The sequence below is a fragment of the Lytechinus variegatus genome, chromosome 5 (assembly GCF_018143015.1).
Source record: "Lytechinus variegatus isolate NC3 chromosome 5, Lvar_3.0, whole genome shotgun sequence".
Lineage (NCBI taxonomy): Eukaryota > Metazoa > Echinodermata > Echinoidea > Temnopleuroida > Toxopneustidae > Lytechinus > Lytechinus variegatus.
In genome coordinates this window covers 27211297-27236167 of record NC_054744.1, presented here as the reverse complement: position 1 = coordinate 27236167, position 24871 = coordinate 27211297, and the positions used below count along the sequence as shown (strand labels likewise).

General features: G+C 36.4%; 1 protein-coding gene across 1 annotated transcript; it reads left to right on the top strand.

Moving 5' to 3' along the window:
• The first annotated feature begins 560 nt into the window (after positions 1-560).
• LOC121415853 (mortality factor 4-like protein 1) lies at positions 561-17806 on the top strand. Its single transcript, XM_041609225.1, has 11 exons — positions 561-639; positions 7135-7181; positions 7769-7836; positions 8688-8777; positions 10193-10320; positions 10892-11031; positions 12630-12731; positions 14456-14547; positions 15527-15629; positions 16703-16772; positions 17543-17806. Exons 1-11 carry the CDS (start codon positions 609-611, stop codon positions 17710-17712), a joined length of 1041 nt encoding a protein of 346 aa, XP_041465159.1. The 5' UTR covers positions 561-608; the 3' UTR covers positions 17713-17806.
• Positions 17807-24871: the final 7065 nt, after the last annotated feature.

Genomic DNA, 24871 nt, shown 5'->3' with positions numbered 1-24871 from the left:
CCCTCTGTTTTAAAGTCCGAAGTCGATTAATCAACTGGGCCACAACGCTCGATCCACATTATACATGACTATACTACGTACTGTAACGGTATCTCTGAGATGAAATGGCGCAATTTGGTGATTTTGGTGTCAAAATGCACAGATTCTTACAAGAAGATCAAATGAAATAAAATTAAGTACCTAGAACCCATAAAATTTAATGTTAAAAGTCAATGACCTTTTTACACATTATATATAATGGCATCTGATAAAACGGCGGAGGTTGATGTTCTTGGTGTCAAAATACACATATTCTTACAGGAAGATTAAATGAAATTAAATTAAGCATCGAGAATGCATGGCGAGACAAAAAAGGGGGCCTTTAATTGGAGCCGGCCGGCGGGCTTATTGTAAAAATGAGGGTCGGAACGGGCTTCGAACCGGACTGAGCCACATGATAATCGATAAGTATGTGATAGAGATATATATTACTAGTTATCACTATGGAGTATGGTATATGATTACATAAAACGGACCCCCCCCCCCCTAAGAAAAAAAGCTAAAATATAGCTTGCGCAGCGCATCACTGTCAAAAAAGGTAAAAGGTCAATTAATGTCAAAGACCGATCATGGCACCTGTCAAGACAAAGTTTTCGGAAGGTAAATTCTATGTTTTACATGAATATTTCATTTTTATTTTTATTCTGCACGTATTATGCGGAGAGATACGTTAATTTGTATTTTGTAACACTTGGAATAATCTCTTTCTTACTCCGATATTTCAAGAATTGTTGAAAGATCGCACGTGAAATGCAAGCTTTTGTTGGAGTGCGGTCCCACATGTGCATTCTCTCGTAGGCCTAGGCACTCGTACTCGAGTCATAGTAGCCGTCGTCACGCTTTGTAGTATAGTCACATATAGACAGCTGCTGAGCTGGCAGCCGTCTGTTTCGAGGAGTTTTTTAACATTTTTTTTATTTCTCCTCGTACACAGACGGCTCGCTATCGTGCTCCCACCAGTAGGGGACTTGCAATGCAAAATCCCCCCGTCGGGGCTCTTCAATTTTTGTCTTTAAGTTTAGGCCTAATGAATAAAAAAATTGACAATTATTGTGACCAAAATGCAAATTAATATTCCCTCTTGGCATTAATTGCCAAAAAACGGAGAAAAATCAAGTTAAAAGGAACAAAAACAGTGACTTACCTCGGCTGTCACGCAAATTCACTTCCCCGTTTTGTCCGATCTTAAGTACATAAACATATGGCCATTGAGTCCCCTGGCCCTGTACAGATCGCGCTAGAACTTCGGTCTCTGTATTTGGTGAGTGAAGCCAACGGAGTTCAGCTGAACAACCAACATAACAGAGACCGAAGCTTTTGGTCTAAGTCACTATTACCGGACACTATCATATTTCCGGTCGCGCATATTACTGCATACGAAATCAATTTCGTACCGGAAGACTTCCCCAGTTTAATTTCACAGATCAATTCAAAGAACAAGATTGCAAAAACAAGGCGAAAAAATCCAACTTTTATTTTAGTATTTTCCTCTAAAATGACAGAAAATGCTTAAAATATCATATAACATGGTTTTGCATTAACAATTGATCTATTTTCTGATGGAAATACGGGCCTGATTTGCAGAATTTGAATCTCGTCCGCCGAGCCCGCTTCATCGATCACTGTGATCGCGACGGCTAGGTAATTCTCAAGATACCCGCACTCATTCAATGAACAAGGTTATGGATACCCGCGGTACTCCGGCCGCGCATGCAAGAAGTTTACCGTGATAGAGAGCCGTCGACAGCACACCGATAGAAGGGTCACGATGTGAACGAGAATTAATAAGTGCCATATCGAACGCGCAATAAAAAAAGAAATTAGTTTGCAAACACAAATTTAGTTCAAAGATCTGCTCAGAATCGATATAAGAAAGCAACCAAAAACTTAGAATTTACACATGATATGATATATCATGAAAAAAATCACACCAAATCCTTCTTGCATCATTATAATCAAGAATATTTTTACCCATCCGGCGCACGTCCGGAATTATGATGTAATTTTTCACGCACAAAAATAATTGTTTTTCACGGAGGGGTATGCGGCAAGTGCGGTGCAAGAAAAAAGGGTTGGAAAATATAAAATGATTTCATCATATTCATAATTTTCAGAGTATTTGCAATAGCAAGTGAAAATTTTTCTTGATTGTATTTCCTCTAGTTGTCATTTTGAAAGCACTAAAATAAAGGTGTCCGGCAATAGGATACACTGCCATACGCGGACATAGCCAGGTCCAGGACACTCGCACAACATGCGAGGTTAGTAATACTAACTTCGCACAACGCATGTGATTTCATAGTGGACTTCGACGTTTTCATTCATCACACGAATGTGAGTGAATAAAACACGCCAAACCTCAATATTTCTCCACTATCTTAATCTTGTAATTGTACATTCGTATTTTGAGTTCATTTTAGAAAGGAATTATTTATAAAAGTGTTTTTATTGCTTACCTCCAAATATCAACCGTTCAATCCGTCCTTAGTTATCCTTAATACTGCGGTGGAAATTACGCAAACAACAATCGGAATTCAATTTTTCGTATCGAACATTCTCTATTCAAGTCGTCGGCGCATAATAAAATTGTACCAAAAATCAACAGGTTGCATCTCATGTATATACTTATAGGTAAAGTACGCCATCTTTTGACAAGATGATGAAGAAAGTGGATTGAACGAGCAAGAAAATAATGCTGATCGCCTAGAATGCAGCTAGCAGTGCAAGCTGCAGAACCGTAAACAAACCGGCTTGTGAATAGTATCGCGCGCCCTCTTTAAGCAAAAACTGATATCCACGCTGATCCAGAGGCATCTACGTGAAGATCACAAAAAATGCTTTTATTTTATTAATAGCACAATCAGAATTCTTAGCTATGATGTAAAATCATAGTTATTTGAGCTAAAAAGGTGTGAAAGATTCGCGTGTACCAGGTGCATATGAATCCTTCACACGCGAGATGATTTGAAACCATGGGTGGGTCCAGGAGGCGTCTTGGGAGTAAAAGTCATCTACTCTACGTAGGCTTACTCCCCATTGACGCCTGGGACGCCAAGCTATATTCACCCGCGTACGGGTAGCCAGGAGGCTTCTAGAGAGTAAAAATCATTTACTAACGTAAGCTTACTCTCATACAAAGCCAGGCAGTAGAGGCGCACGGCCAATATGGGAGACTCTCTCCAATAGGGGAGACAATTTCCCACATTAGAGACTTGCTTTGCAAAAGGACAAAAACAACACTAATAGAAGCATGATTTTTTCCACCCAAAATTTTGTCTCACTGAGGTCAGAAGCCCATTTGTTTTGTGTGTGATTAACAACAAAAATCCTTATCAAAACAAAAGTAGACGGTGAATTTTCAAAGTAGACGGTGAAAAGGGGTAATTTTTCATGAGTAATCTGCTTATCACTTTATTATTTGCCGCCAAGGTAATCCTTTTGCAGCAAATGTAAACAAAGAAAATTGGACTCCAAAACTGGAGACAGTCTCTGAAATTGGATACCCAAATTCTTTACAAAAGTCTCTGATATTGGAGATAATCTCCCACATTGGAGACAGTCTCCAATATTGGCCGTGCGCCTCTACTGCCAGGTCTTCCTGGACAATGACCCACACGACATAAGCCAAAACCTGAAACTTTCACCCCCGAGATTTCTTCTTTCCTTCTAAAAGATCTAGCCCTAAATCATGTCCCTTGGATAAAACTTCATGTCCGACATTTCTACACTCTCGTTATTTTTTGAACGAGAATTCATCAATAAAAATGAGAAAAATATTGTGAAAAGACAGAAGAGACTTGCCCGACGTTTACGCCGCCATCTTGCTTCCTATTGTTCTTCGCCAACGTTACAGACGCATGCATCAGGTTACGTTGGCGAAGAACAATAGGAAGCAAGATGGCTGCGTTAACATCGGGCAAGTCTCTCGCGTAACGTTGGCGAAGAACAATAGGAAGCAAGATAGCGCCCAAAGTTATGTACATGGGCACCCATGGGTTCAAAGCATCTCGTGTGCGAAGGAATATCAGTCGTATGCACGCGACACACCCTACACTTCTTAAAGATTCAGGGCTTTCGCCCACATAAAATATTACCTATAATTTTATATTTCACATTCAGCTATGACACTTACCGTATCATTTAGATCCTTTCGTGACTTCTCCTTGAAGTTTCTTTTAAAAAACATGTATATTTTCGTGATCTTTAGTGAAGATTTTACGAAGATGAAAACTGATCAGCGTGGATATCAATTTTCGCCTAAAGAGGGCGCGCAATTTATATTCATATCAAAGACACGACAAGGGAAAGACTAGGCACCTACACTATTTTACACGCAAATCTACAGTATAGAGCAGCCAACTTGGATTTAAAAAATACTTGCATCTACCGATATATATCAGGAATCACAAAATATTTGTTTTAATCAATAAATATCATATAAATTACTTTATATTTATCAACAGAAACAAATATTTTATGATTCGTGATATTAATCAGCAAATGCAAGTATTTTTAAAATCTAAGTTGCAGCTCTGCAAGCGTGTGTATCTAGGTATCGATAACAAAAGAAATAAAAATGGCGACGTAAACAGATGGGGTAAGTGAGCGCTCTTGCTCTTAACTTTTTTCAATTTTACTACTATTCATTTAATGAAAATTAAGAAAAATGCATAAAAAATGGGGGTAAACATAAAACTTGCCCATGTACATAACTTTGGGCGAAAAATAAAATTGGTGATTTAGGTCTAGGTTCAACCCTCGCCCCAACCTACTTAGGTAGATGAATTTACTCCCCAGACGCCTCCAGGCTAAGTTACTCCCCATTGACGCCTGGGACACCAAGCTATATTCACCCACGTATGGGTACAAAACCTGAAACTTTCGCCCCCAAGATTTCTACTTTCCCTCTAAAAGATCTAGCCCTAAACATGTACATTGGGTACAACTTCATTTCCGACATTTCTACGATATTGATTTCATTTTAAAACAAGAATTCATTAAAAAAATGACAAATATTATGAAAAGATGGGAAGGGCTTACGGCCGTGTTTACGTCGCCATCTTTATTTCTCTGTCTTCCGCTTGGCGACAGCATGCAAACCGCGCGGTTTGCATGCTGTCGCCAAGCGGAAGAAAAAAACAATACACCTGTAAAGAAGGGAATTACATTTGAGACAAAGTATCTCTTCTGACCTTGGAATTCCCAACAAAAACCTAGATATTTCATTTGTTCTACAAAAATCTCCACATGATGGTATGCTGATTTAAAATTAAATGTGACAATGTTATCCCCTTGTTCAAAAACGTCACTAGCAACCGAGGCATCTTCATACTTTAATAAATTTGTTCTTGTACAAATGCAGATTGATATTCCTAAAGTCTAAGTTTTCTCTTGTTTTTAGACACTGTTTATAATAAGATTAACAACTGATGACTTATATTCCACTTCTTAAACGCAACTTCTCCCTACCAATTTCTTCCTCTATGAAATTTGAATGATTATGTACATGTAGAGATCTGTTATTAGTGAGCTCTCAATCATCAGGTAATGTATGTAAAGGCAATTTATAACGGTTCTAAATAATGTCTAAAATCTCCTTACTTGCGCCAAATCCTGCGGATGCACTAGTATTTTCTTTCAATTTTCCAAAAAGAGAAACATTCTCCTCTCTCGAGTCTCCCAACTCACTATCTTGACATTCAAGTTCATTTTCCCTTGTGGAATGTATAAAATCTGTACTTTTCTTGTTTACAATGTAATTTCAAATAACACTTCTTTTCCAATGGGGGAGGGGACTATCATATGCTATTGTTCTATGCAGAAGAAAAAAACTCAGATTCACTTATCTGATCTGAACAGCTGCCCCTAATGGACAGACAATCTACCTTCCAGTGGCCTGGTTTTCTGCAGGAAAAACAGATGCCGGGCTTCTCCCGGTCCTCTGGTGTCGTTCGACCAAAAGGGTATAGGATGACAACGTGTGGCTTGGTGTGGGATCTTGCTCTCTGGAAACCTGGATGGCTTTTCCATGGTGAAGATCGGTTCTCGGCATAAGGAAGATAACGCCTTCCTTCTGGTTTCTTGGATCTCTTCGCCTTCCTTTCCACTCTCGCCTTGGCTTTGAACTTTGAAAATAAAGCCAACTGAAATGTTTGGGGTGCCTTGATTAGACTGGATTTGAGCGTGGTGCAAGTGCGAATTGTTCTGGGTTGAAGTGCAGTTCAGCTGCTCTTGCATGCATTGTCTTTTGAATGCACTGTGCGCTATTGTCCAGTCACAGCTGTGAAGATTGTTAGTACATCAAGATTTCAATAAAGATTGAGATGAAAGTTGATGTTCAACATGCAATTTAAAATCAGACAAATATATTAAACAAACATTGGTAGAATGAAGTTTTGAAAAATATTGCAGAAAAGCTTCTTTACTGTAAAATCTTTGGCTCTAGATTTGATATTTCCTTTTTTTTATGTGTGGCAGTATTTACCAGTAAAATAATTTTATTCCAGCCATTCATGCTAAAACAGGAGTCTATTTGAAGTTGGAAAAAACTGTTGAAAATCTTTTGACAAAAATGAATAAAAGTGGAAAGGAGTGTACATTACGAACACTTCATGCTGAATCAGTTTTTAGAAACCAAAATTAAAGAGAAATTCCAGTAGTTGCAGTAAACACTAATTTTATGAGAAAGTCTGTAAAACAAGGCTTACGGTAATTGTCAGAATATCATCAAGGATCTAGATCTGGTACAGTTGCATAAACTGAACTTTGTGAAATCTTGAAATCTACGCTGAAAAAATGTTCACACTGAAGATCACCAACACAGATAGGTACACGTGGGACAGTGTATTATTATTGATGGAATAAAGACCCGACAGAAGTGACCAAATCCGCGCTTATTTTGCATATTTCTCAGCAATTACACAATTTCTTCCAGAATCCTTTGGCACATATTTTTTATTCATACAAACAGACACTTAGGTGGTCATTATATTAGATTCTGTCAAAAGTCATTTTGAGATCGTTACCAAAACTGGAATTTATCTTTAAGAATTATGTGATGAAGAAATAACTCTCTTTGTTGTACCCCTATAACAGGTGAAAGAGTGCTCTGCTTCCATGGACCTCTCCTATATGAAGCCAAGGTAAAGTAGCAACATTTTATTCTTTTGGTTTTGTTTCCAGAGGCGGCGGAACATCAGGCTCAGACAAAGAAAGTGGAGGGGCACCTTTTGTCTGCCAAACAACAGGTGGCCCTCCACTTTCATTGTATGAGCCTGACGATCTGCCGCCTCTGTTTGTTTCCCTTATTTTTGTTGTAGTTCCCATAACCTGCAATGTTTCAAAAGTCAGCATGGCTAACAAAAAACCAAAACGTACACATAAAGCTTGTAAGGGAAAAGGATACATAAACTAAAGTGCAGTATTCATCCATTATGTATCTACATGTATAGGCTTGTGCTGGGCCATGCTTCCCAAATTATTGCCTTTTTTTCAATGATTGATGATAAAGTGTATACTTTCAACTGTGTACAAAGAGATGTTGTACAGTGAACATGTGTTTATTGCACCATATCAATTTTCATTTAATGTCTTAAATCAGTAGTCAATCTTTAAAAACAAAATGTATTTGACTATTAATATTGCAATCCATTGTCAACCTAATTGAAATACTGGTATTACTTTATCCTACTCACGTAATGATTTTGGTTGTGTCTCTTTCCTTCCCTAGTGCGTCAAATCGGAGGTCAAGGATAAAATGATCAGATATTTCATCCACTACAATGGTTGGAATAAAAAGTAAGTTTAGGTCCCTCAATTTTCTCACCCCAATTACTCTTATTTTTATTGTATTTTTCTTTTTATGTACCAATGTACTACACAAGATAAAATAATGTGCTTCTTGACCTCATAATGATAATAGTCATTTATATGGCGCCATCTATCTACATGTAGAAATAATCTGTTCTGATTTCCGAGGCGCACTGTCAGTTATTATTTTTATGATTACCCCAGCTTTAGATCAAGTTGCCTTTCAGCGCTCAGTGCATTCAAGGAATTAATCCTGTCGGGTACCTTACCTGGGATAAGTGCAGCACAATGTGGATACTTTTCTTGCTAAAGGAAACGATGCCATGGCTGGGATTTGGACCCACGGCCCTCTGTTTCAAAGTCATAAGACTAATCCACTGGGCCACAACACTCCTACATACCTATGTACCTACATATCTATGTAGTACAATGAAATTATTATCTTCTTATTGTGTGGCTAGATACATGTACATGTAGATACAGTAGGTTCCAGCCCCATAAAAGCCTATGAATTACTAGAATAAATCTAGACTTGAGATCTAATATTTTAAAGAGTGAAAATAAATCTCAAGTTGAGATTGAATTGATGGCACTCTTCAAGATTGGTTCCTGTACATAGTACATGTAGATCGGTGTCATTACACTTACAGTGTAGGGCTGTACATGTATGTCTATTGATATCCAATATCAGGTGGGTGTATAGTATCTTTGAAATGTACATGAAATTATAACCTTTATTTTATCTCTGTTTTCGGTACTTGAAGAGGAAAGAAAGGACAGTCGATACATGTTGAACAATCACTTGAGATCATTTTGCATTAATCTTTGTTTTTCTACAGTTGGGATGAATGGGTTCCTGAGAGCAGAGCGCTCAAGTTTAATGAGGCCAATCTGCAGAAGCAGAAGGAGCTATTTGCAGCTCAGAAAGCGTAAGTCATTTCCTTATCATATTCTAGCTAGGGTGGCTCAATGGTGACACCAGATTCGCTCCTGTGAAATTTGCTCCGGTCTAAATATCTTAGAGAATATTGGGTTAGAGTTAGGATTGTAATATAGTTTTTGGTTCAGAATAATGCAAAGATAAGGATTAGGGTTTATTTAGTTTTTGAGATTAGGTTTATGCTTGGCTTAACATGCAGATTTTCCTTCGGAGACATTGTCGCCGGAGCAAATGTCTTGGAATCGGCTCAATTAACCAGAGCTTTCTAAAGATTTTCTCAATCTTTCACTAGATGTGTGTATTGTGTAGAAGCATGTTTGTCCTTACTTCTTATCCCACTTTCTGGTTCACCAGTCCAACTTTCCTTCAGAGATTACTTAGTTGACAATGATATTTTGTTCCCTGTTTAAGGATATCAAGTCCTTATTAGGCCAGTTTTCTCATTCACTCTACTCAGTACCTTATATTTGGTGACCCTATGCCATTTCTAGAAGTACAGTCAAACCTGCCTTAGCGGCCACCTGTCTGTAGTGGCCACTTGCTTATAGTGGCCACCTACTTATAGTGGCCACTTAAAATTCCCCCACAGGAAATTAAAGTGTGTTGTAGGCCATGTCTATAGTGGCCACCTGCCAAACTCGACCAGTGGCCACTCATTTTGCGTCCCTCTGTCAATATACCACCCTCTTTATTGGCAACTAAAATCCGCTTTACTGAAGCTTTTGACTGTGATGGTACTTGAACTCGCTAGTCCTTACACTTGAAGCTGCATCTAGACAAGAATCTTTTGAAATAATGATTATACAATCTACATATTATTTGGTGGATTGGAAATTAACTCATAGAGACACATACTGTATGTCCAGTATATTGCACAATATCTACAATACATGGCAAGCAAATTCAAGATGGCTGCCAACCTGTCTATAGTGGCCACCTGTTTACAGTGGCCGCTTTTTTTATTTTTTTGGTTGCCACTATACACAGGTTTGACTTTACTTGAATTCATATCTGAATTATCTTAACTGATCAATTTCTCTTTTAATTGCCAAATAGCAATTAGATCAAGTAGAAAGTAGAAATGGATTTTTGATTTTATTAGATGAGGAATATTTTTGAATGGATAACAAGGTTTGTTTGTTTGGGGGTTTTTTTTATGGAGTTTGCCATGTATTGAATGAAGAATTTAGAAAATTACCTAATTGTTCAAAGTCATGAAATCCTCCTCCATTTATCATACAGTCATGACTCCATTTTCTAAAAATGACTGTGTTTCATGTACATGTAAACTACCATTGTCTATTTTTTTTTTGTTGAAAACCTTATTTGATCTTGGTAGATTTATAACTAACATAAATGATTTTAGCCAGTTGACCTACTTGACTGTTCTTTGTTTTACCACAGAAAGCAAAAGAGAGCTCGTAGTCAGAAGAAACCTGATAAAGAAGTGTCATCAAAGGCTCAATCATCAACACCATCATCATCAGAAAAAACTACATCAAAGAGAGGAGCAAAGGCGTCATCTGAACCAGGTCAGTGGATCTATTTTCTGAATACTTGAATCAACTTCAATATTTCAGATCTTAAAAGTCAGTGTTTTTCCTTATGCAGATCGGGATGCTTTGTGATATGTACATGTGTAGGCCATACCTTGAAAAAATTTTTGGATGTCATATGTTGGAAATATGCATTGACCATGTTTTCTTGGGTTTTAGGAAATGATCCAAATATTTCCCTCATTATTTTTAATGTAGATAGCCTGTACTCCTGTACAGATATTATTTCCATGTGTGTTCTGCCATCATACAATACTTAACTATTTTGACATGGTACTTGTATGTTACCATTTCCTTGGAACTGAGGCAGAAGGCAATTCTGTAGTTATAGATAGCTTTTTTCTCTAATGCTCTAAGACTGAATTTTGATATTCCTTGCACTATTTAGTTTAATTTTTAACGAAGGTATGATTCAAATTCCTTAAGATGCGAAATAGAATGTTTTGTACTTAAAATGCAATTATAAAATCTAGTATTCTCTTCTAGTTTGTGGTTATATCCACTTGTGTTTTCTATAAAGTGCCCCTTCTCTGTGCTTTTTTTTTAGCATCAACCCCTTCTTCTGCAGCAGCCTCACCCCAACCACCCCCAGAAGAGCCTACTCCAGTGGCTGCTACCCCTGCCCCTGCTCCTCCAGCAGATTCTCTGAGGAAGAAGAGATCACGCCCAGATAATACAGTTGAAACGGTACGCTGCTACAAAGTGTTAACCCCATTTCTAGATATCTTTCCTTTCAGTTTGTTTTCCTGTTCATTTTGTATTATTTATTGACCTAAGACATGCGATGTATGGACATGTATCATGAGGTCGCCCACCAAAAAGGATGGTGCTGTTACATACATGTCTTTAAAGATAGAGCAGCATAGTTACCCGCAAGTCACACGCAAGGCTTACATGCAACGATGTTACAGAGCCTTTAACTCTTTGTCCGCCAAGTTCGCCGATTGGCACACTTGCTGCTTCGCCAAGTACGCTGATCGGCACAAATCTCACGACAATCCGATTATATTGATTTCTACAATGCTATCAATCTCAAAAGCCAAGCACCCTAAGCTGCACTTCCTGCCTTGCCATTGAAAAAAAAATAGCCTAGGCTTTGAGTATTGGGCCTGTACTATCATTCTTTGGCAAGGGGGTTATAAATAGTTCTCATATTTTGTAAGAATCTGGGAATGACTAGCCTGTACACTTTGCCAATTGAAACTTGAAGGTTTCCATTGATCAGAGATGTATCTTCTAAACATGAGTAGATATTTATGAAATATACATCAATAGAAAGCTAATACCATACTCTACAACTTTACTTCAGAACATTTTAGCATCCTTTTTTGTGTACAAATTAAGATATATGAGGCAATAAAATGCAGAAGAGGCATGTGTCTTATTCAAAAAGACTAAAAGCAAAATAGGACAAATTAAATTTGTTGAAAATTTGACTGCATCAGAACATAAGACGTTAAAAGATGGGAATTGCTATACCCTGTTTGGCGCTCAACAATTTAACCCTTTGAACCCAGAATACCGGCTTCACCGTGAACGTGCATATACCTGAAAAGCTGGAATACTGGCTTTGAGTCATGAGATTCAAAAAGCAAAGATTTTAGATATTAGGTGACCTGTAAAAATGACGTTCTTTTAGAGATGTTCAGTCAATAATTTCATTTTATAATTTTGTCTATGATTGGCTTTCATTTATAAGGTTTTAGCATAAAAAATTACTAAAATATACTACCCTACCAAGGAGGCTCATGCATTAATACATGGCAAGTGGTATACGGACTATGCGTAAGCTATTGTTAAAGTGATTTTGAGACAAAATTCGAGATTATTGTTAGTACAGGAAGCTAAACAACTTCAGCCGGGTCAGGCCGGGTACCAGCGGAGTATGGTGCCACTGACATGGTTGGGCTCGAATCATGAGAATACAAGATCATTTATTTTAAATTTCATGTACTCCTTCATTTTGCAGTTAATTCAGCGTTCAAAGGGTTAAGGGATAGAGCTACGCAGATCTTGGGTTGCTCAGTGGCTGCCGAACCCACCGTTAATTGGACAGTGATTTTTTGGATGATTTCTATTTCTGACTTATGTTTCGAACAATCAAATATGGATTTTTATTTTCATAAAATCAGAACATTACAAGGGAATACTGTCAGTTCTGTCTGTCTTCTTGAAGCATATACATGTAAAGAGTGTTTATTTGCATGTATGTGTACCGTAATATGTTGATATGGTTTGCTGTATTAGATCTGAAAAGGTCTTATGGTCTTGCATTTGTTTTGTAGGAGGAATCATTTGTGAGCAAGGTAGACATCAAAGTCAAAGTTCCTGAGGAGCTGAAACCCATCTTAGTCGATGACTGGGATGCCATAACAAGACAAAAAATGGTATGTACTTTATTTTCTTTAAAAAATACCATGATCTTACAAATCTATCATGTCAGTCATAGGTGAATAATACTGTATTGTGTGCAGATGGTTTTCTTCTGGTGGCTACAGAGCCTTTAAAGTGCCATCGACTTGACGACTTGGCGAGATACTTTATCTTGCCATGTCGACACTATAACCTTATTATGTCGACATGGCGAGATACATTATCTCGCCAAGTCGACTTATAAAAAGATATATGTCAACTTGGCGAGATATTTGGACTCTCGCCGGGCCTATGGCACTTCATATCTCGCCATGTCAATATATGATGTTTTATAAGTCGACTTGGCAAGATAAAATATCTTGCCATGTTGACATATAACGTTTTATAAGTCAACTTTGCTAGATAGTGTATCTTGCCATGTCGACATAATAAGGTTATTATGTCGACATGGCAAGATACAGTATCTCACCAAGTCCTCAAGTCAAATGAACTTTAACGGCTCCGTAGGTGGCATCAAAAGACAATAAATTTTTCATTCTTATCTTAACATATTTGGAGGGTGAGGGACGCTGATCAATGGGTCTGCTTGTGTTTTTTAATTAAGGAATTTGATTACTGTTTATTCATGGTTGGAATGGATGATTATGACCTGATGCCATGATCGGGAAGACTCAGTCCTTCATGTTTATAATTTTGTGGAGCTCAATAAATCACTCTCCTTATTTTTTTGAGGAGCTCATTGAGCTCCTCAGAATCACTCTCCGTGAGGAGCTCAAATCAATTGTATGATAAATTGTAGATTTTTCTTAATATTGTATATATGCAATAGCTTTGTTAGCTATTAATCTGTGGTGAAACTAGGCCTGGGTCAAGATGTCGCGGGCTCCTGCTCAAAGAAATTGCTAAAATTTCACATTTTACATATTTATATCCATGAAATGGCCTTCTTTTTTCCATGATTCTTTGAAATAACTTTGATTTAGTTGAAAACTATTAGAGAAATGAAGAATATTCACCTCTTTCCCGACTCTGATTTGAACTTACCTTGGTAAATATTGTAGCCCCACATGTAGACCTTCATGGTGTTGCCATAAAAATCTACATATGGGACTGCAATATTTAAAGTTTAAATTGAAATCAGAGTTGGGAAAGAGATGAATATTCTTCATTTTTCTGATAGTTTTCAACTAAATCAAAATAATTTCAAGGAATTATGGAAATCATATGGCCATTTCATGGATTTCAAGATATAAAATGTGTAATTTTAGCAATTTTTTTTAGGAGCGCGATTTTTTTTGCTCTCCTTATTGTTTTTTAGGAGTGCGGTAGAAGCGCCGGCGCGATTGCGCTCCTCAAAAATGAAGGTCTGAAGACTGTTCTGAAGGAAGGTTTACACCTTTGAGGTAGTACTAATGTCTCATATTTAGATATGTAGGGTACATCAATTTTGACCGGCATAGTAAAGAATCCAATTTGTAAATGCTCAGAGAATATCCTGTTTTACTTCTTTATAATAGTGATAATAATATAGGATTCGTGTAGTGCACGTATCCACCTTTGCTAGGTGCTCCTATATTACCCCAGCTAAGCTGCTGGTAGTCTACCAATTCCGGTGCTCACAGCTTTTTGAGGAATTACTTCCTGCCTGTACCCATTTACCTCACCTGGGTTGAGTGCAGCACTATGTTTAATTTAAGACATGTTTGATATTATTTTTATCTATGTTTTCCCTGTGTAGTTGCTGCATCTTCCTGCCAGGACTACAGTGGAGCAGATTTTAGAGGAATACATGAAACAAAAGAGAAATAAGAAAGACATGACTCCAGCCAAGTAAGTATATCTTCTAAAGAATTGTCAATACCACACTGTTTTGTATTATAACTCACATTTTTTCTTCAAAGTTGGTTTATACGATTTATATGCTAGTCTTTTAAAGATCTTTCTTTATATACTTTACTATTTAAGAGATCATGGTCCGAATTCACAAAGGTGGTTTTTAAAACTCTATGTTGAACCCATGGTTTATGCAGATTTTCTGTATAAATTACGCTTAATTTTATAGCGTGTATCAAGCACGTGTTTAACAAATGTCCAAAGCAGATGCACGCTTTTTTCACAGAGGCCAAATTGACGCCTGTTACCATGTTTAGATACACTTTTTTTTCACGAGTCCACTGTTCGAAGAGTGGACTCATATTCAAAACATTGGACTCATGAATAAAATAGCGTGGATAACCACGGCAACAGGCGTCAAGTTGGTGCAGTGTGACAAAAGCGCGCTTCTGCATTGGACATTATTTAATATACGTGGTAAAAAAAGCGTAAATTATACAGGAAATCTGCATAAACCATGGACTCAACTGTGGGTTTTCAAAACCACCTTTGTGAATTCGGGCCCTTGGGATGGGGATGAACAGTAGTAGGTTGACTTTGAATTTTCAAATTCAAGATCGTAATATTTTTTATCAATGATAGATGTGTCATGAAAATGTTTTGTAATTGAAGGGAACTTTAACATTTAAGCACTTGTGTCAATTTGAACATTATATAATTTCATACAAATAGTAGAGTGATACATATTTTCTGCCTTTTTTATATGCAGTTTTAAATGACTTAGAGATGATATGAACATTACAAATATTACATATGCCAACCCTAGTAATATTGTTCACCAGGTGAGGGAGGGGGGGTCTGAAGATTACATAGTATATGATGATGAAGAAACTCTACTACTGAACACTCAAATTATGTTCTCCCTTCTCGTAACATGTTGATATTACTTCTTTCTTTATTTCTTATTTTTTGACAGAGAGAGCACTATTGCTGAAATTTGCCAAGGGCTGAAAGAATACTTCAATGTTATGTTAGGGACACAATTACTCTACAAATTTGAAAGACCTCAGTTTGCAGATGTGAGTATTTCATTCTGTCTTTTGAATTGATACAGGAAGAGTATTAAAGGGGAAGTTCACCCTGACAAAAAGTTTATTGTAAAAATAGCAGAAAAATTAATTTAAAATATTGCCGAAGGTTTGAGAAAAATTCATCAAATAATGAAAAAGTTATTAGAATTTCAATTATTTGATTTGTGACGTCATATGCGAGCAGCATTCCTACATAGCGAATGGTAAAAAATCAATGAAATGTCATTTTCTCAGAAAATTGAAAATGTTTTTCACTGTACCTTTTGTATATCAATAGACAAATCATTTCACACCTGATCATGAATAGAAAACAAAATTAAGGCATCAGGAACCATAGAAAATTTGAAATTCATGCATTTTATATTACATAACACATGGAGCAGCTGCTCGTTTATGACGTAACAAATCCAAAACATTGAACTCTAATAACTTTCTTGCTCTTAAACGGATTTTCCTCGAACCTTCACCAATATTTCTTTACTATTTTTTCTGCTGTTTTTACAACAAAGTTTTCTTCAGGGTGAACTTCCCCTTTAAAACACTGTCAATTCAGGCGAGACTGCACCGTAAACTAGATATTGTTCTTGACAATCGAGTTATGTTATGAACTTTCAATTCCTATTTAGAACAGTTGTTTGAAGTATTACAATTAACCTGTCATGCATTGTAAGAGTAATTTACCTTTGGCGAGAGGGGCTACCAAACAGCATAGACTGAATGCTCCAAATGTCCATTGGCCATCGCCCAAAATTTACCCTGACAACTCATTGTTGTAAGATATGCATCGCAGTGCTTCCTCACTGGTACCTGTATATTTTGAAGACTTAATGTTGAATAAGGTTACCTGTATATTTTGAAGACTTAATGTTGAATAAGGTTACCTGTATATTTTGAAGACTTAATGTTGAATAAGGTTACCTGTATATTTTGAAGACTTAATGTTGAATAAGGTTTTAAAAAACAATAGAATGCATTTGGCATGAATACTACTTTATTTTCTTCAAAGAAATTTCCATGTGAAGTATACTTTAATCCCATCGGCATCCGAATCTCTTTCCTAGATCTTAGCAGCTCACCCTGATGAACCAATGTCCAGGATATATGGTGCTGTTCATTTACTCAGACTCTTTGGTAAGTTGTATGGCCCGTATTCTGAAGTCGGGTTTAACTTAAACTCAGGTTTAAAGTTGTGGTTTAAGTATGGACAGCCAATTGTTACATAAATCACTAACAGTAGAGACATCATACTCCAGCTCATTCGGCTCTCAAATCATTTATAATTGTGTAGAAAGTATAAATAAATGATTGTCTTCACCATCAATGAATCAGGAAAGAGTACAGTAAACATAAGAAACATACAACTTGATAAAAAATGTGATACTTTTGGCTTTCCATACTTAAACCACAACTTTAAACCCGACTTCAGAATACGGGCCTATGACTGTATGAATGAAACAAATGGCAACACCTTACTATCATTCAATGGCTTTAATAAAATACATTTTGTGAATGAAAAGATTAGCATCGTGTTTTTGCGTTTGTGACAGTCTTTTCAAATCCTAGACATGTATGCACATGAATATGGGTATTTTTTCTATGATATCCCGATTTAGAACTTCACACACATAGTTTATTTGTCATTACATGATTTTCAGGCCCGCTGATTGTCTTTTGTTACCTTATGAAGACATATTTGCATGGAGTATTCCCCTTAATTTCCAATATCTGATTTGCAATTTTTATACTATTCCCTTAAAAATTTAGTACATTTAAAATCTGTTTTATTCATGATATTTTTTGTTAGAAGTGGAAAATAAATTTTGAAATATTTGAAATTGCTTGGGATTGAATTCATTACTATCTGTGGTAATAGCATTCTCCTCTGTTCTTGTTGTGATCAGTGAAACTTGGTGGAATGCTTGCCTTTACACCTGTTGATGAGAAGAGTATGCAACTCCTCCTGACTCACGTCCATGATTTCCTGGCTTATCTCAAGAAGAACTCCACATCTCTCTTCAAACCCAGCGACTACGAGGCCGCCCCTCCGGAATATCATCGGAAAGCTCTGTAGCAACGTCAGCTGTATTTCTGTGCTATTTTTATTCTCATTGCCAATGTAACGCTTGGATTATGATGATGATGATGATGTGGGTGTTTCATGTAGTAGTTAAAGGGGAATCCAGCCTTGGCCATAGAATGTTGTGTTGGGAAGGAGAAAAATGAATTAAACAGAATGGTGAAAGTTTGAAAGAAATTGGACAAGCAATAAGAAAGTTATAACTGCTTTAAAATTGAGATCACTAATACCATGTAGATTTCAATGGCAACTGGGTAAGTAAATTATGACAAGGGGCAAGGACAACTTTCCCATCTAGGCCTTTTACTTTATTATTAGGGATTTGTGGTTTTCTCCTACAAGTACCCATTCCCCTGGGGCAGTTATCTAAATATAACCCAGGTTGTAGTTGTTTAATGTCCTCATGAAAGAAAAATGTAATTTGAAATAAAACTTTTGGGGAAAATGACATTTTAGCCAGAATATGTATTGGAGTACATGGAAGAGTAGTCCTTGCCTTACATCACTATTACATCACATAAGCGGCCAATTTGAAGTCTCCATGAGTATAGTGATTACCAATATTTACAACTTTAAAAAATTCATAACTATCTTGTTATTTGTCCAATATTGTTAAAACTTTCACCTATCAACTTGTCTGATTTTTCTTTTTCTTATAAAAACAAGTTTTTCTTTGGGTTGGATTCCCCTTTAAGAAAGCTGAAGTTAGCAATTGATGTAAAGATTCCAGTGTAAATATATATGAGCATGCGTGCATGGCTGGAGGAAGCTTGATAGCATTATTGTTGGAGTGGTGGTCTCGCAGTCCGGCAAAACCAAGTGTGCACTAATGTCCTTGCTGCTGAAGGGCAATTCCTTAAATTATGTACATCCTACCCCCTGCCACCTTCATGAAATTTTCTGTCTCTGATTTCTTGTTCTTTTGACAGTCTGTAATGCTGTCAAATGACCATGGCTTGGTCAGAGTATGAAGTGAAGTAACACTTGAGTGAACGGGGGGTTGGACTACATAAGGGTTGATCATTTTATGGCATTGCCCTGAAGCATATTACCAGGTAGGTGTTTCATAAAGCTGCTTGTAACTTACGACTGACTTTTCAAACAAATGGTGAGCCTTTCTTAGGAACTGATCTACACTAATGGTAATCTGGGCCCTGTCTTACAAAGAGTTGTGATTGATACGATCAATCGCAACTATGGAAAGCCAACAAAGTCAACATGTAAATTGCATGTTTGTTCAAAAGATTTTCTAAATATGAAAGTATATCCATGAATTCATTGATTTGACAATTTGGTGTGTTCTCCTTTGTTTACAAAGAACATTTTGCAAATTTCCTGTAGAAAAAAATATGACACTGATGGATTTCCATAGTTATGATTGATAGGGGCCATGGTGTGTGCTATTTATTACCAGTCGTTCATAAAGTTGTTCGTAACTTTATGAAACACCCACCTGGTAAATCAGAGAAGACATTAAGCCATCCCTTCCCAGGTTGTTTCCATAAATGTAAAGAGAAAAACAGTATTCATGCTTTCTTAGCAGTCAGTCAGGTACAGAAGAAAATTAACCACCAACCATTTTCATTGCTAACTTCAGTTCAAATAAAACTACAGCAAGGAGAAAGACTAAGAGTCTGAGTGATGAGTGACATGACAAAAAATCAGGGGATAGGTCAATCTTTTCTACTGATCAATGATCTATGAAAAAGGGATGAAATTCATTTGCTAAAAATAGACATATAGGTGGGATTCAACAGTTTCACAAGCAAGCAAATTTTGATTTTTCCTTGGATTCACAGAAGTGTGTTGAATAAAAAGGCTCCTACTAATTCAAGGGCCACCTTTCATAATGTTTAACTTCAATGAATTGATGTCGTTTTTAAGAGTAGTCTCCTTAAAGGACAAATCCACCCCAACAAAAGATAAATTTAGTAAAAAGATAAAAATCCAAGTAACATAATGCTAATAATTTCATCAAAATCAGATGGAAAATAAGAAAGTTATGACATTTTAGAATTACACTGAATTTCACAAAGCAGCTAATGCACATCCTGGTCAGTATGCAAATGGGGGGACTGATGACATCACTGACTGACTTTCTTTTGTATTTCATTATATGAAATATGAAATGTTTAAATTCTACCCTCATTGTCATGTGAAATTAAGTTTTATTCCTCCCTGACCATGTGGAACTACCATTGTTTAAACATTTTTTTGCTTTACTCAAGTTGCTCATTATCAAATCTGTAAAAATTGAAATATTGTATAATTCAAACAATAAAAACACAAAAGAAATAGTGAGTTAAGGAAATCATCGACTTTCTCTTTTGCATATCACTCAGTTTTGCATATAACTCTTTTGTGAAAAACAAGAAAAACTTAAGAATTTCATAACTTTTCTTATTTGATATCCAATTTCGATGAAATTTTCAGTGTTATGCTTGTTTGATTTTTCTCTATTGATTCAAATCAACATTTTTCTGGGATGGACTTGACATTTAATGGTAATCAGACTCTACTTTAACAAGAAATATGAAATGAATTGTAAAACTCCATTTTGTGTATTGTTGGCTGTGAATGTACCGATATTTTGATAAATAATGAGCATATACCCTATGTGTACATGCTCATTTTTTTTGTGGTAATCTATGGATCGCAATACAAAGTGTGGGCATTTAAAATGCATAGCATTGACTGTAGAGGATCATGAAGGAACATGGTAGGTATAACGTTGTGAGCCTGTGACCTTTGAACTTAGATGTAGTCTTTACAGCAGTTGTTATCATGATTCCCCATTTCAATTAATTTGTAAACTAGTGTCTACATTGTAATGTTTGCATGACATCTGATGAATTCATGTATACCTGCATTTGATTTTTTAATGTGTATTTGAAAGCTGTACATATATTTTTTGTTTTTATTATTATGAAATGCAGTCTCTGTTTATGTTTTATAAATGTACTATGCTTTGATGTCATAAGAAGTAATTCTGCAAATGTTTGATCTTATTTTGGACAAAGTCAGTATGTGATTGAGTGATAGAAATGTGAGATCCTACAATTTCTGATAGGTGTAACCATACCATCATAAATCTGGATCTAGTAAGTTCATTGACATATATTTTGATCATTTTATTTCATACAAATTCTTGGCTTGTCATCTATTTGGATTCTGTTCAAATACAATACTTGATTGTTACTGTAGTTGAATTTCATGTTCAATCATGTACTTGATCAAGGCAATTGACATTATTTTAGTGTCAGTATTGTCCATGATAGGAGGAAGTTTCTTCAACAAATTTGAGTCATGAGTAAATTGTAATAAATTTCCAGACATCAAAGATAGTGGATTTGCACTGCTTCAGAATAAGTAACTATATATTCTAACTTCTTTTTACAACTACAAATGACTGGAAAAGCATGACACCCCATGTTTCAGACCATTTATCTTTCATAGGGAGAGAAATTATAATGTATGGCATTTTTAAAGGCCACCGAGCACCCTACGACCCGACAGGTCTATGACTGGTCTGCGACTGAGTGAGTAGAGATGAATCGCAAGGCAGCCATTAGCCTCGACACCACACACCTTGCGATCCGACTATGCTATAGTCTGCGACTCACACATGCGCTTTCTGCTTTTTTGCCATAGCAACAGAGATAATGAAGCTTAGTACTGCATATGCCTGTTGTATATCATGTACACGTTGGTATTTAAATGCAGCTCTTCTGTCTGAATGGCTGGATGTTGGATTGAGCTTGCAATGCAGTTGTAATTATTTGACATGTCAAATCCCTACGATTTGTCTCTGACCGATCTGCGACTCTCAAACTGACAAGAGCTGAGCTGTGACGTTACATTTCCCCTCACTCAGTCGCAGACCAGCCGGGTCGTGCGGTGGCCTTCAGGCACCTACCAGTTGCCTCATTAGTGGTGCACTTTATGTCACCCTGGCTTGAGTCACAGCCACTGCTCTGTCCTGTGCTAAAGAAGCTGTAACACCTAGCTGTTTAAGCCGGTATACACCGATGAATGTATGGCAAGCCATTGATATCAATGATTTAATTAGTGATATAAAATCATCAAGTAATCAATATCCTGATAATAATTTTGTGTTAACAAATGACAATACTTGTAATACAAATTTAATTAATGATATCAATTAATAGGAAAATTGGTAATATAGTTTGCCAAATGTACGTTGGCATATGCTGGCTAAAACATTCAAATGAGACAGCCCCTCTACACTCCAAGGGACCCAATAAATTCATTTGTGTTGAGTGCAGCCATTGAAACTTAAAGGCCAAAATTCACGAAGATTTTTTGAAAACCCATGGTTGAGTCCATGGTTTATGCAGATTTCCTGTATGAATTACGCTTAAAGGGGAAGTTCACCCTGACAGACCGTTTATTGTAAAAATAGCAGAAAAATAATAAAAAATATTGCCGAAGGTTTGAGAAAAATTCATCAAATAATTAAAAAGTTATTAGAATTTAAATTATTTGATTTGTGACGTCATATGCGAGCAGCATTCCTACGTAGCGAATGGTAAAAAATCAATGAAATGTCATTTTCTCAGAAAATTGAAAATGGTTTTCACTGTACCTTTTGTACATCAATCATCAATATTTTTACTATTTTTTCTGCTATTTTTACAACAAAGTTTTCTTCCCCTTTAATTTAGCGCATACTGGGCCGTGTTAAAAAAATTCCAATGCTGATGCACGCTTTTGTCACAGTGCACCAAACTGACGCATGTTGCCATGTTTAAGTACGCTATTTTATTCATTAGTCCACTATTTGACGAGTAGACTCATTAATTCAAAACAGAGGACTCATTAATAAAATAGCATACAGCTGTACTAAACCATGGCAACATGCATCAATTTGGCACACTGTAACAAAAGCGCACATTAGCATTGGACATTATGCGCAGTAAATAAGCGTAATTTATACAGGAAATCTACATGAACCATGGGTTCAACCGATGGTTTTAAAACCACTTTGTGAATTCGGGATTCGGGCCCAAATGTTGTTATGACTCCTGATGATTTGGCATGTACATTTTCTCATAAAGACTTGGTGTATAAACTGGACAATTTCAATAACAAATTTACTACCAGCCAATAAGGTTGTGCGATTTAAGTAGCTTTTAACCGTTATATCACATTTGTTATTACAACCAATTTTGTGAAACGGACCCCAGATATGCATACTAAAGTATTTGTGACAGTCGGGCATACGATATGACAATTTTTTTTCAGCAGCTTATTTATTGCCAAGACCAAATTTGCCAGATGTGTAGTCATACATTTATTTGAAATGTTGCCGTAATCTCATGTTATACATGAGGGAATTTGATTTCAATATTATGTAAGAGGTTTTTTATCATTCATTGTTACATGTAGTTGTAGGTTGCGAGAGTTTTGTACTGGTCTTCTGCTGGAAATTCAATCACAATAGTATGTTTTCGTTTGATGCCAATTTTGTTGTATGCAAATCAAGTGAGATAAATTCTTACCATCAATGACTCTTTGCCTTAATTTTGGTTAATGCATATCTTTTTTCGATTTGCTTTCTGATTGTCCCCAAGTAAGGGTATTTATGGAAATGCGCCACTCTAATAGGCAACCTTTTCCACTAAATTCCACAAATGTATATTCTTGTTAGGTAGGGGTAATTCAGACCATGTAACATGACTTTTTAACTTATTTTATACAATATAATTTTAGAGGGAAAGATTTTTCTGAAGTAGCTTTAATAGGCACCCACTATGAATGAGTCTTGATTTGATACTAGCTAACTTTGAACCAAACCTTGGGTTATTCCCCCCCCCCCTTGCTAATTTTGACTTATTATGTCACTTCTTTTTTTGTCTTGCCTAAAAAAAAGTTTGGCAGCTACAGTACCTAGTAATCAAAAGTGTTTAAAACTTGGTACAAGTGATCATTGGGTAATATCACATGTGTGTCCATGGGAATGCTGAGGTCATCTAGGGGTCGAAAGATCATATTGCATATTTTATTTGTTCTGTGAACCACCTTGTTTTTACAAATTATGACTCGATTACTGTATCACATGGGAATCAAATATTCTTTACTTCACAATGTAATTAATAGAATTAGCTTTAAAGACACAGGAAATCATGCAAGTTCTTAATGAGTATTTTGATTTCAAATTTTATTTGGTACATGTCCTCGTTAGTAAATCAGACTCTGATTTTTGTATTTACTTGTTCTTCTGTGACTAGTCGTGTTCAGTATTAAATGTATATATTGTAAAAAGTCACTATTCTTTCAGCTTGGTAGCATCTGTATCATGCTAGCGTTGACATCTGGTATTCATCATTATCATGTACATACATATGAGCAGTGTAACAAACCAAAAAGTAATAATCATGACAATAAATGTCTCTTTTTGCCTAGAAAATTGTATTATGTTGTATATGTGTGAACATAGTTTGCATTTTCAGTGTATAAAAAAAAATTTGCTCTTCTGTATATCCATTATCTTTTTTTATTTGACGACTTCATCCTCTCTTGCATTGCATCTTTGAACGGCTCTGTCACATCGTTCTGTGCAAGCCTTGAGGGTTAGTTAAAGGCAATCACCCGCAACAAAGTTTTGAGCATATTCAAAACTTTGCTGCGTGCAAATTAGACTTGTGTGTGCTTCTACGGGCAACTAACTGCATGTGAGATACTGTCAATGCTGGTGACGTGTGCGACCTGCGGGCAGCAAACAAATCGCCCACAAAGCTTGCATGGAGCGATGTGACGCAGCCTTAATAATCATCTGTGAAGTTCTCTTTGATTCACATGTTATGGTATCACTCTTCAACTCTGTATTTTTCTCCGCTCACATATCTTGTATGTTTTCACTATCTTCTTTTTCTCTGTAGTTTCTCTTGTGCTCTCCATTTAAATTTAGGCTATATTAGCCCCCCCCCCCTCTCTTGATCTCATACTCTCTCCCTGTTGCCATTCTCTTATTTCTCAATATCATTGTTGGTTTTTAGGGGGGGGTCAATACATTAACATGTACTATCACGGCTCCCTTGTCTGTCTTTTCTTTCATTTTTTTCATCTTCTGGTTCTCTCTTTCCCTACTACTGAACACCTATATTTTTCATAACTGATCTTTGAAATTAGT

Bases quoted from the DNA above. Each gene is read 5' to 3' on its own strand.
- LOC121415853 (XM_041609225.1), top strand. From the start codon at position 609: ATGGCACCTGTCAAGACAAAGTTTTCGGAAG. The intron at 10,321-10,891 runs GTCAGTGGATCT...CTTTTTTTTTAG, and splicing joins AAAGGCGTCATCTGAACCAG to CATCAACCCCTTCTTCTGCA. The intron at 15,630-16,702 runs GTGAGTATTTCA...TCTCTTTCCTAG, and splicing joins AAAGACCTCAGTTTGCAGAT to ATCTTAGCAGCTCACCCTGA.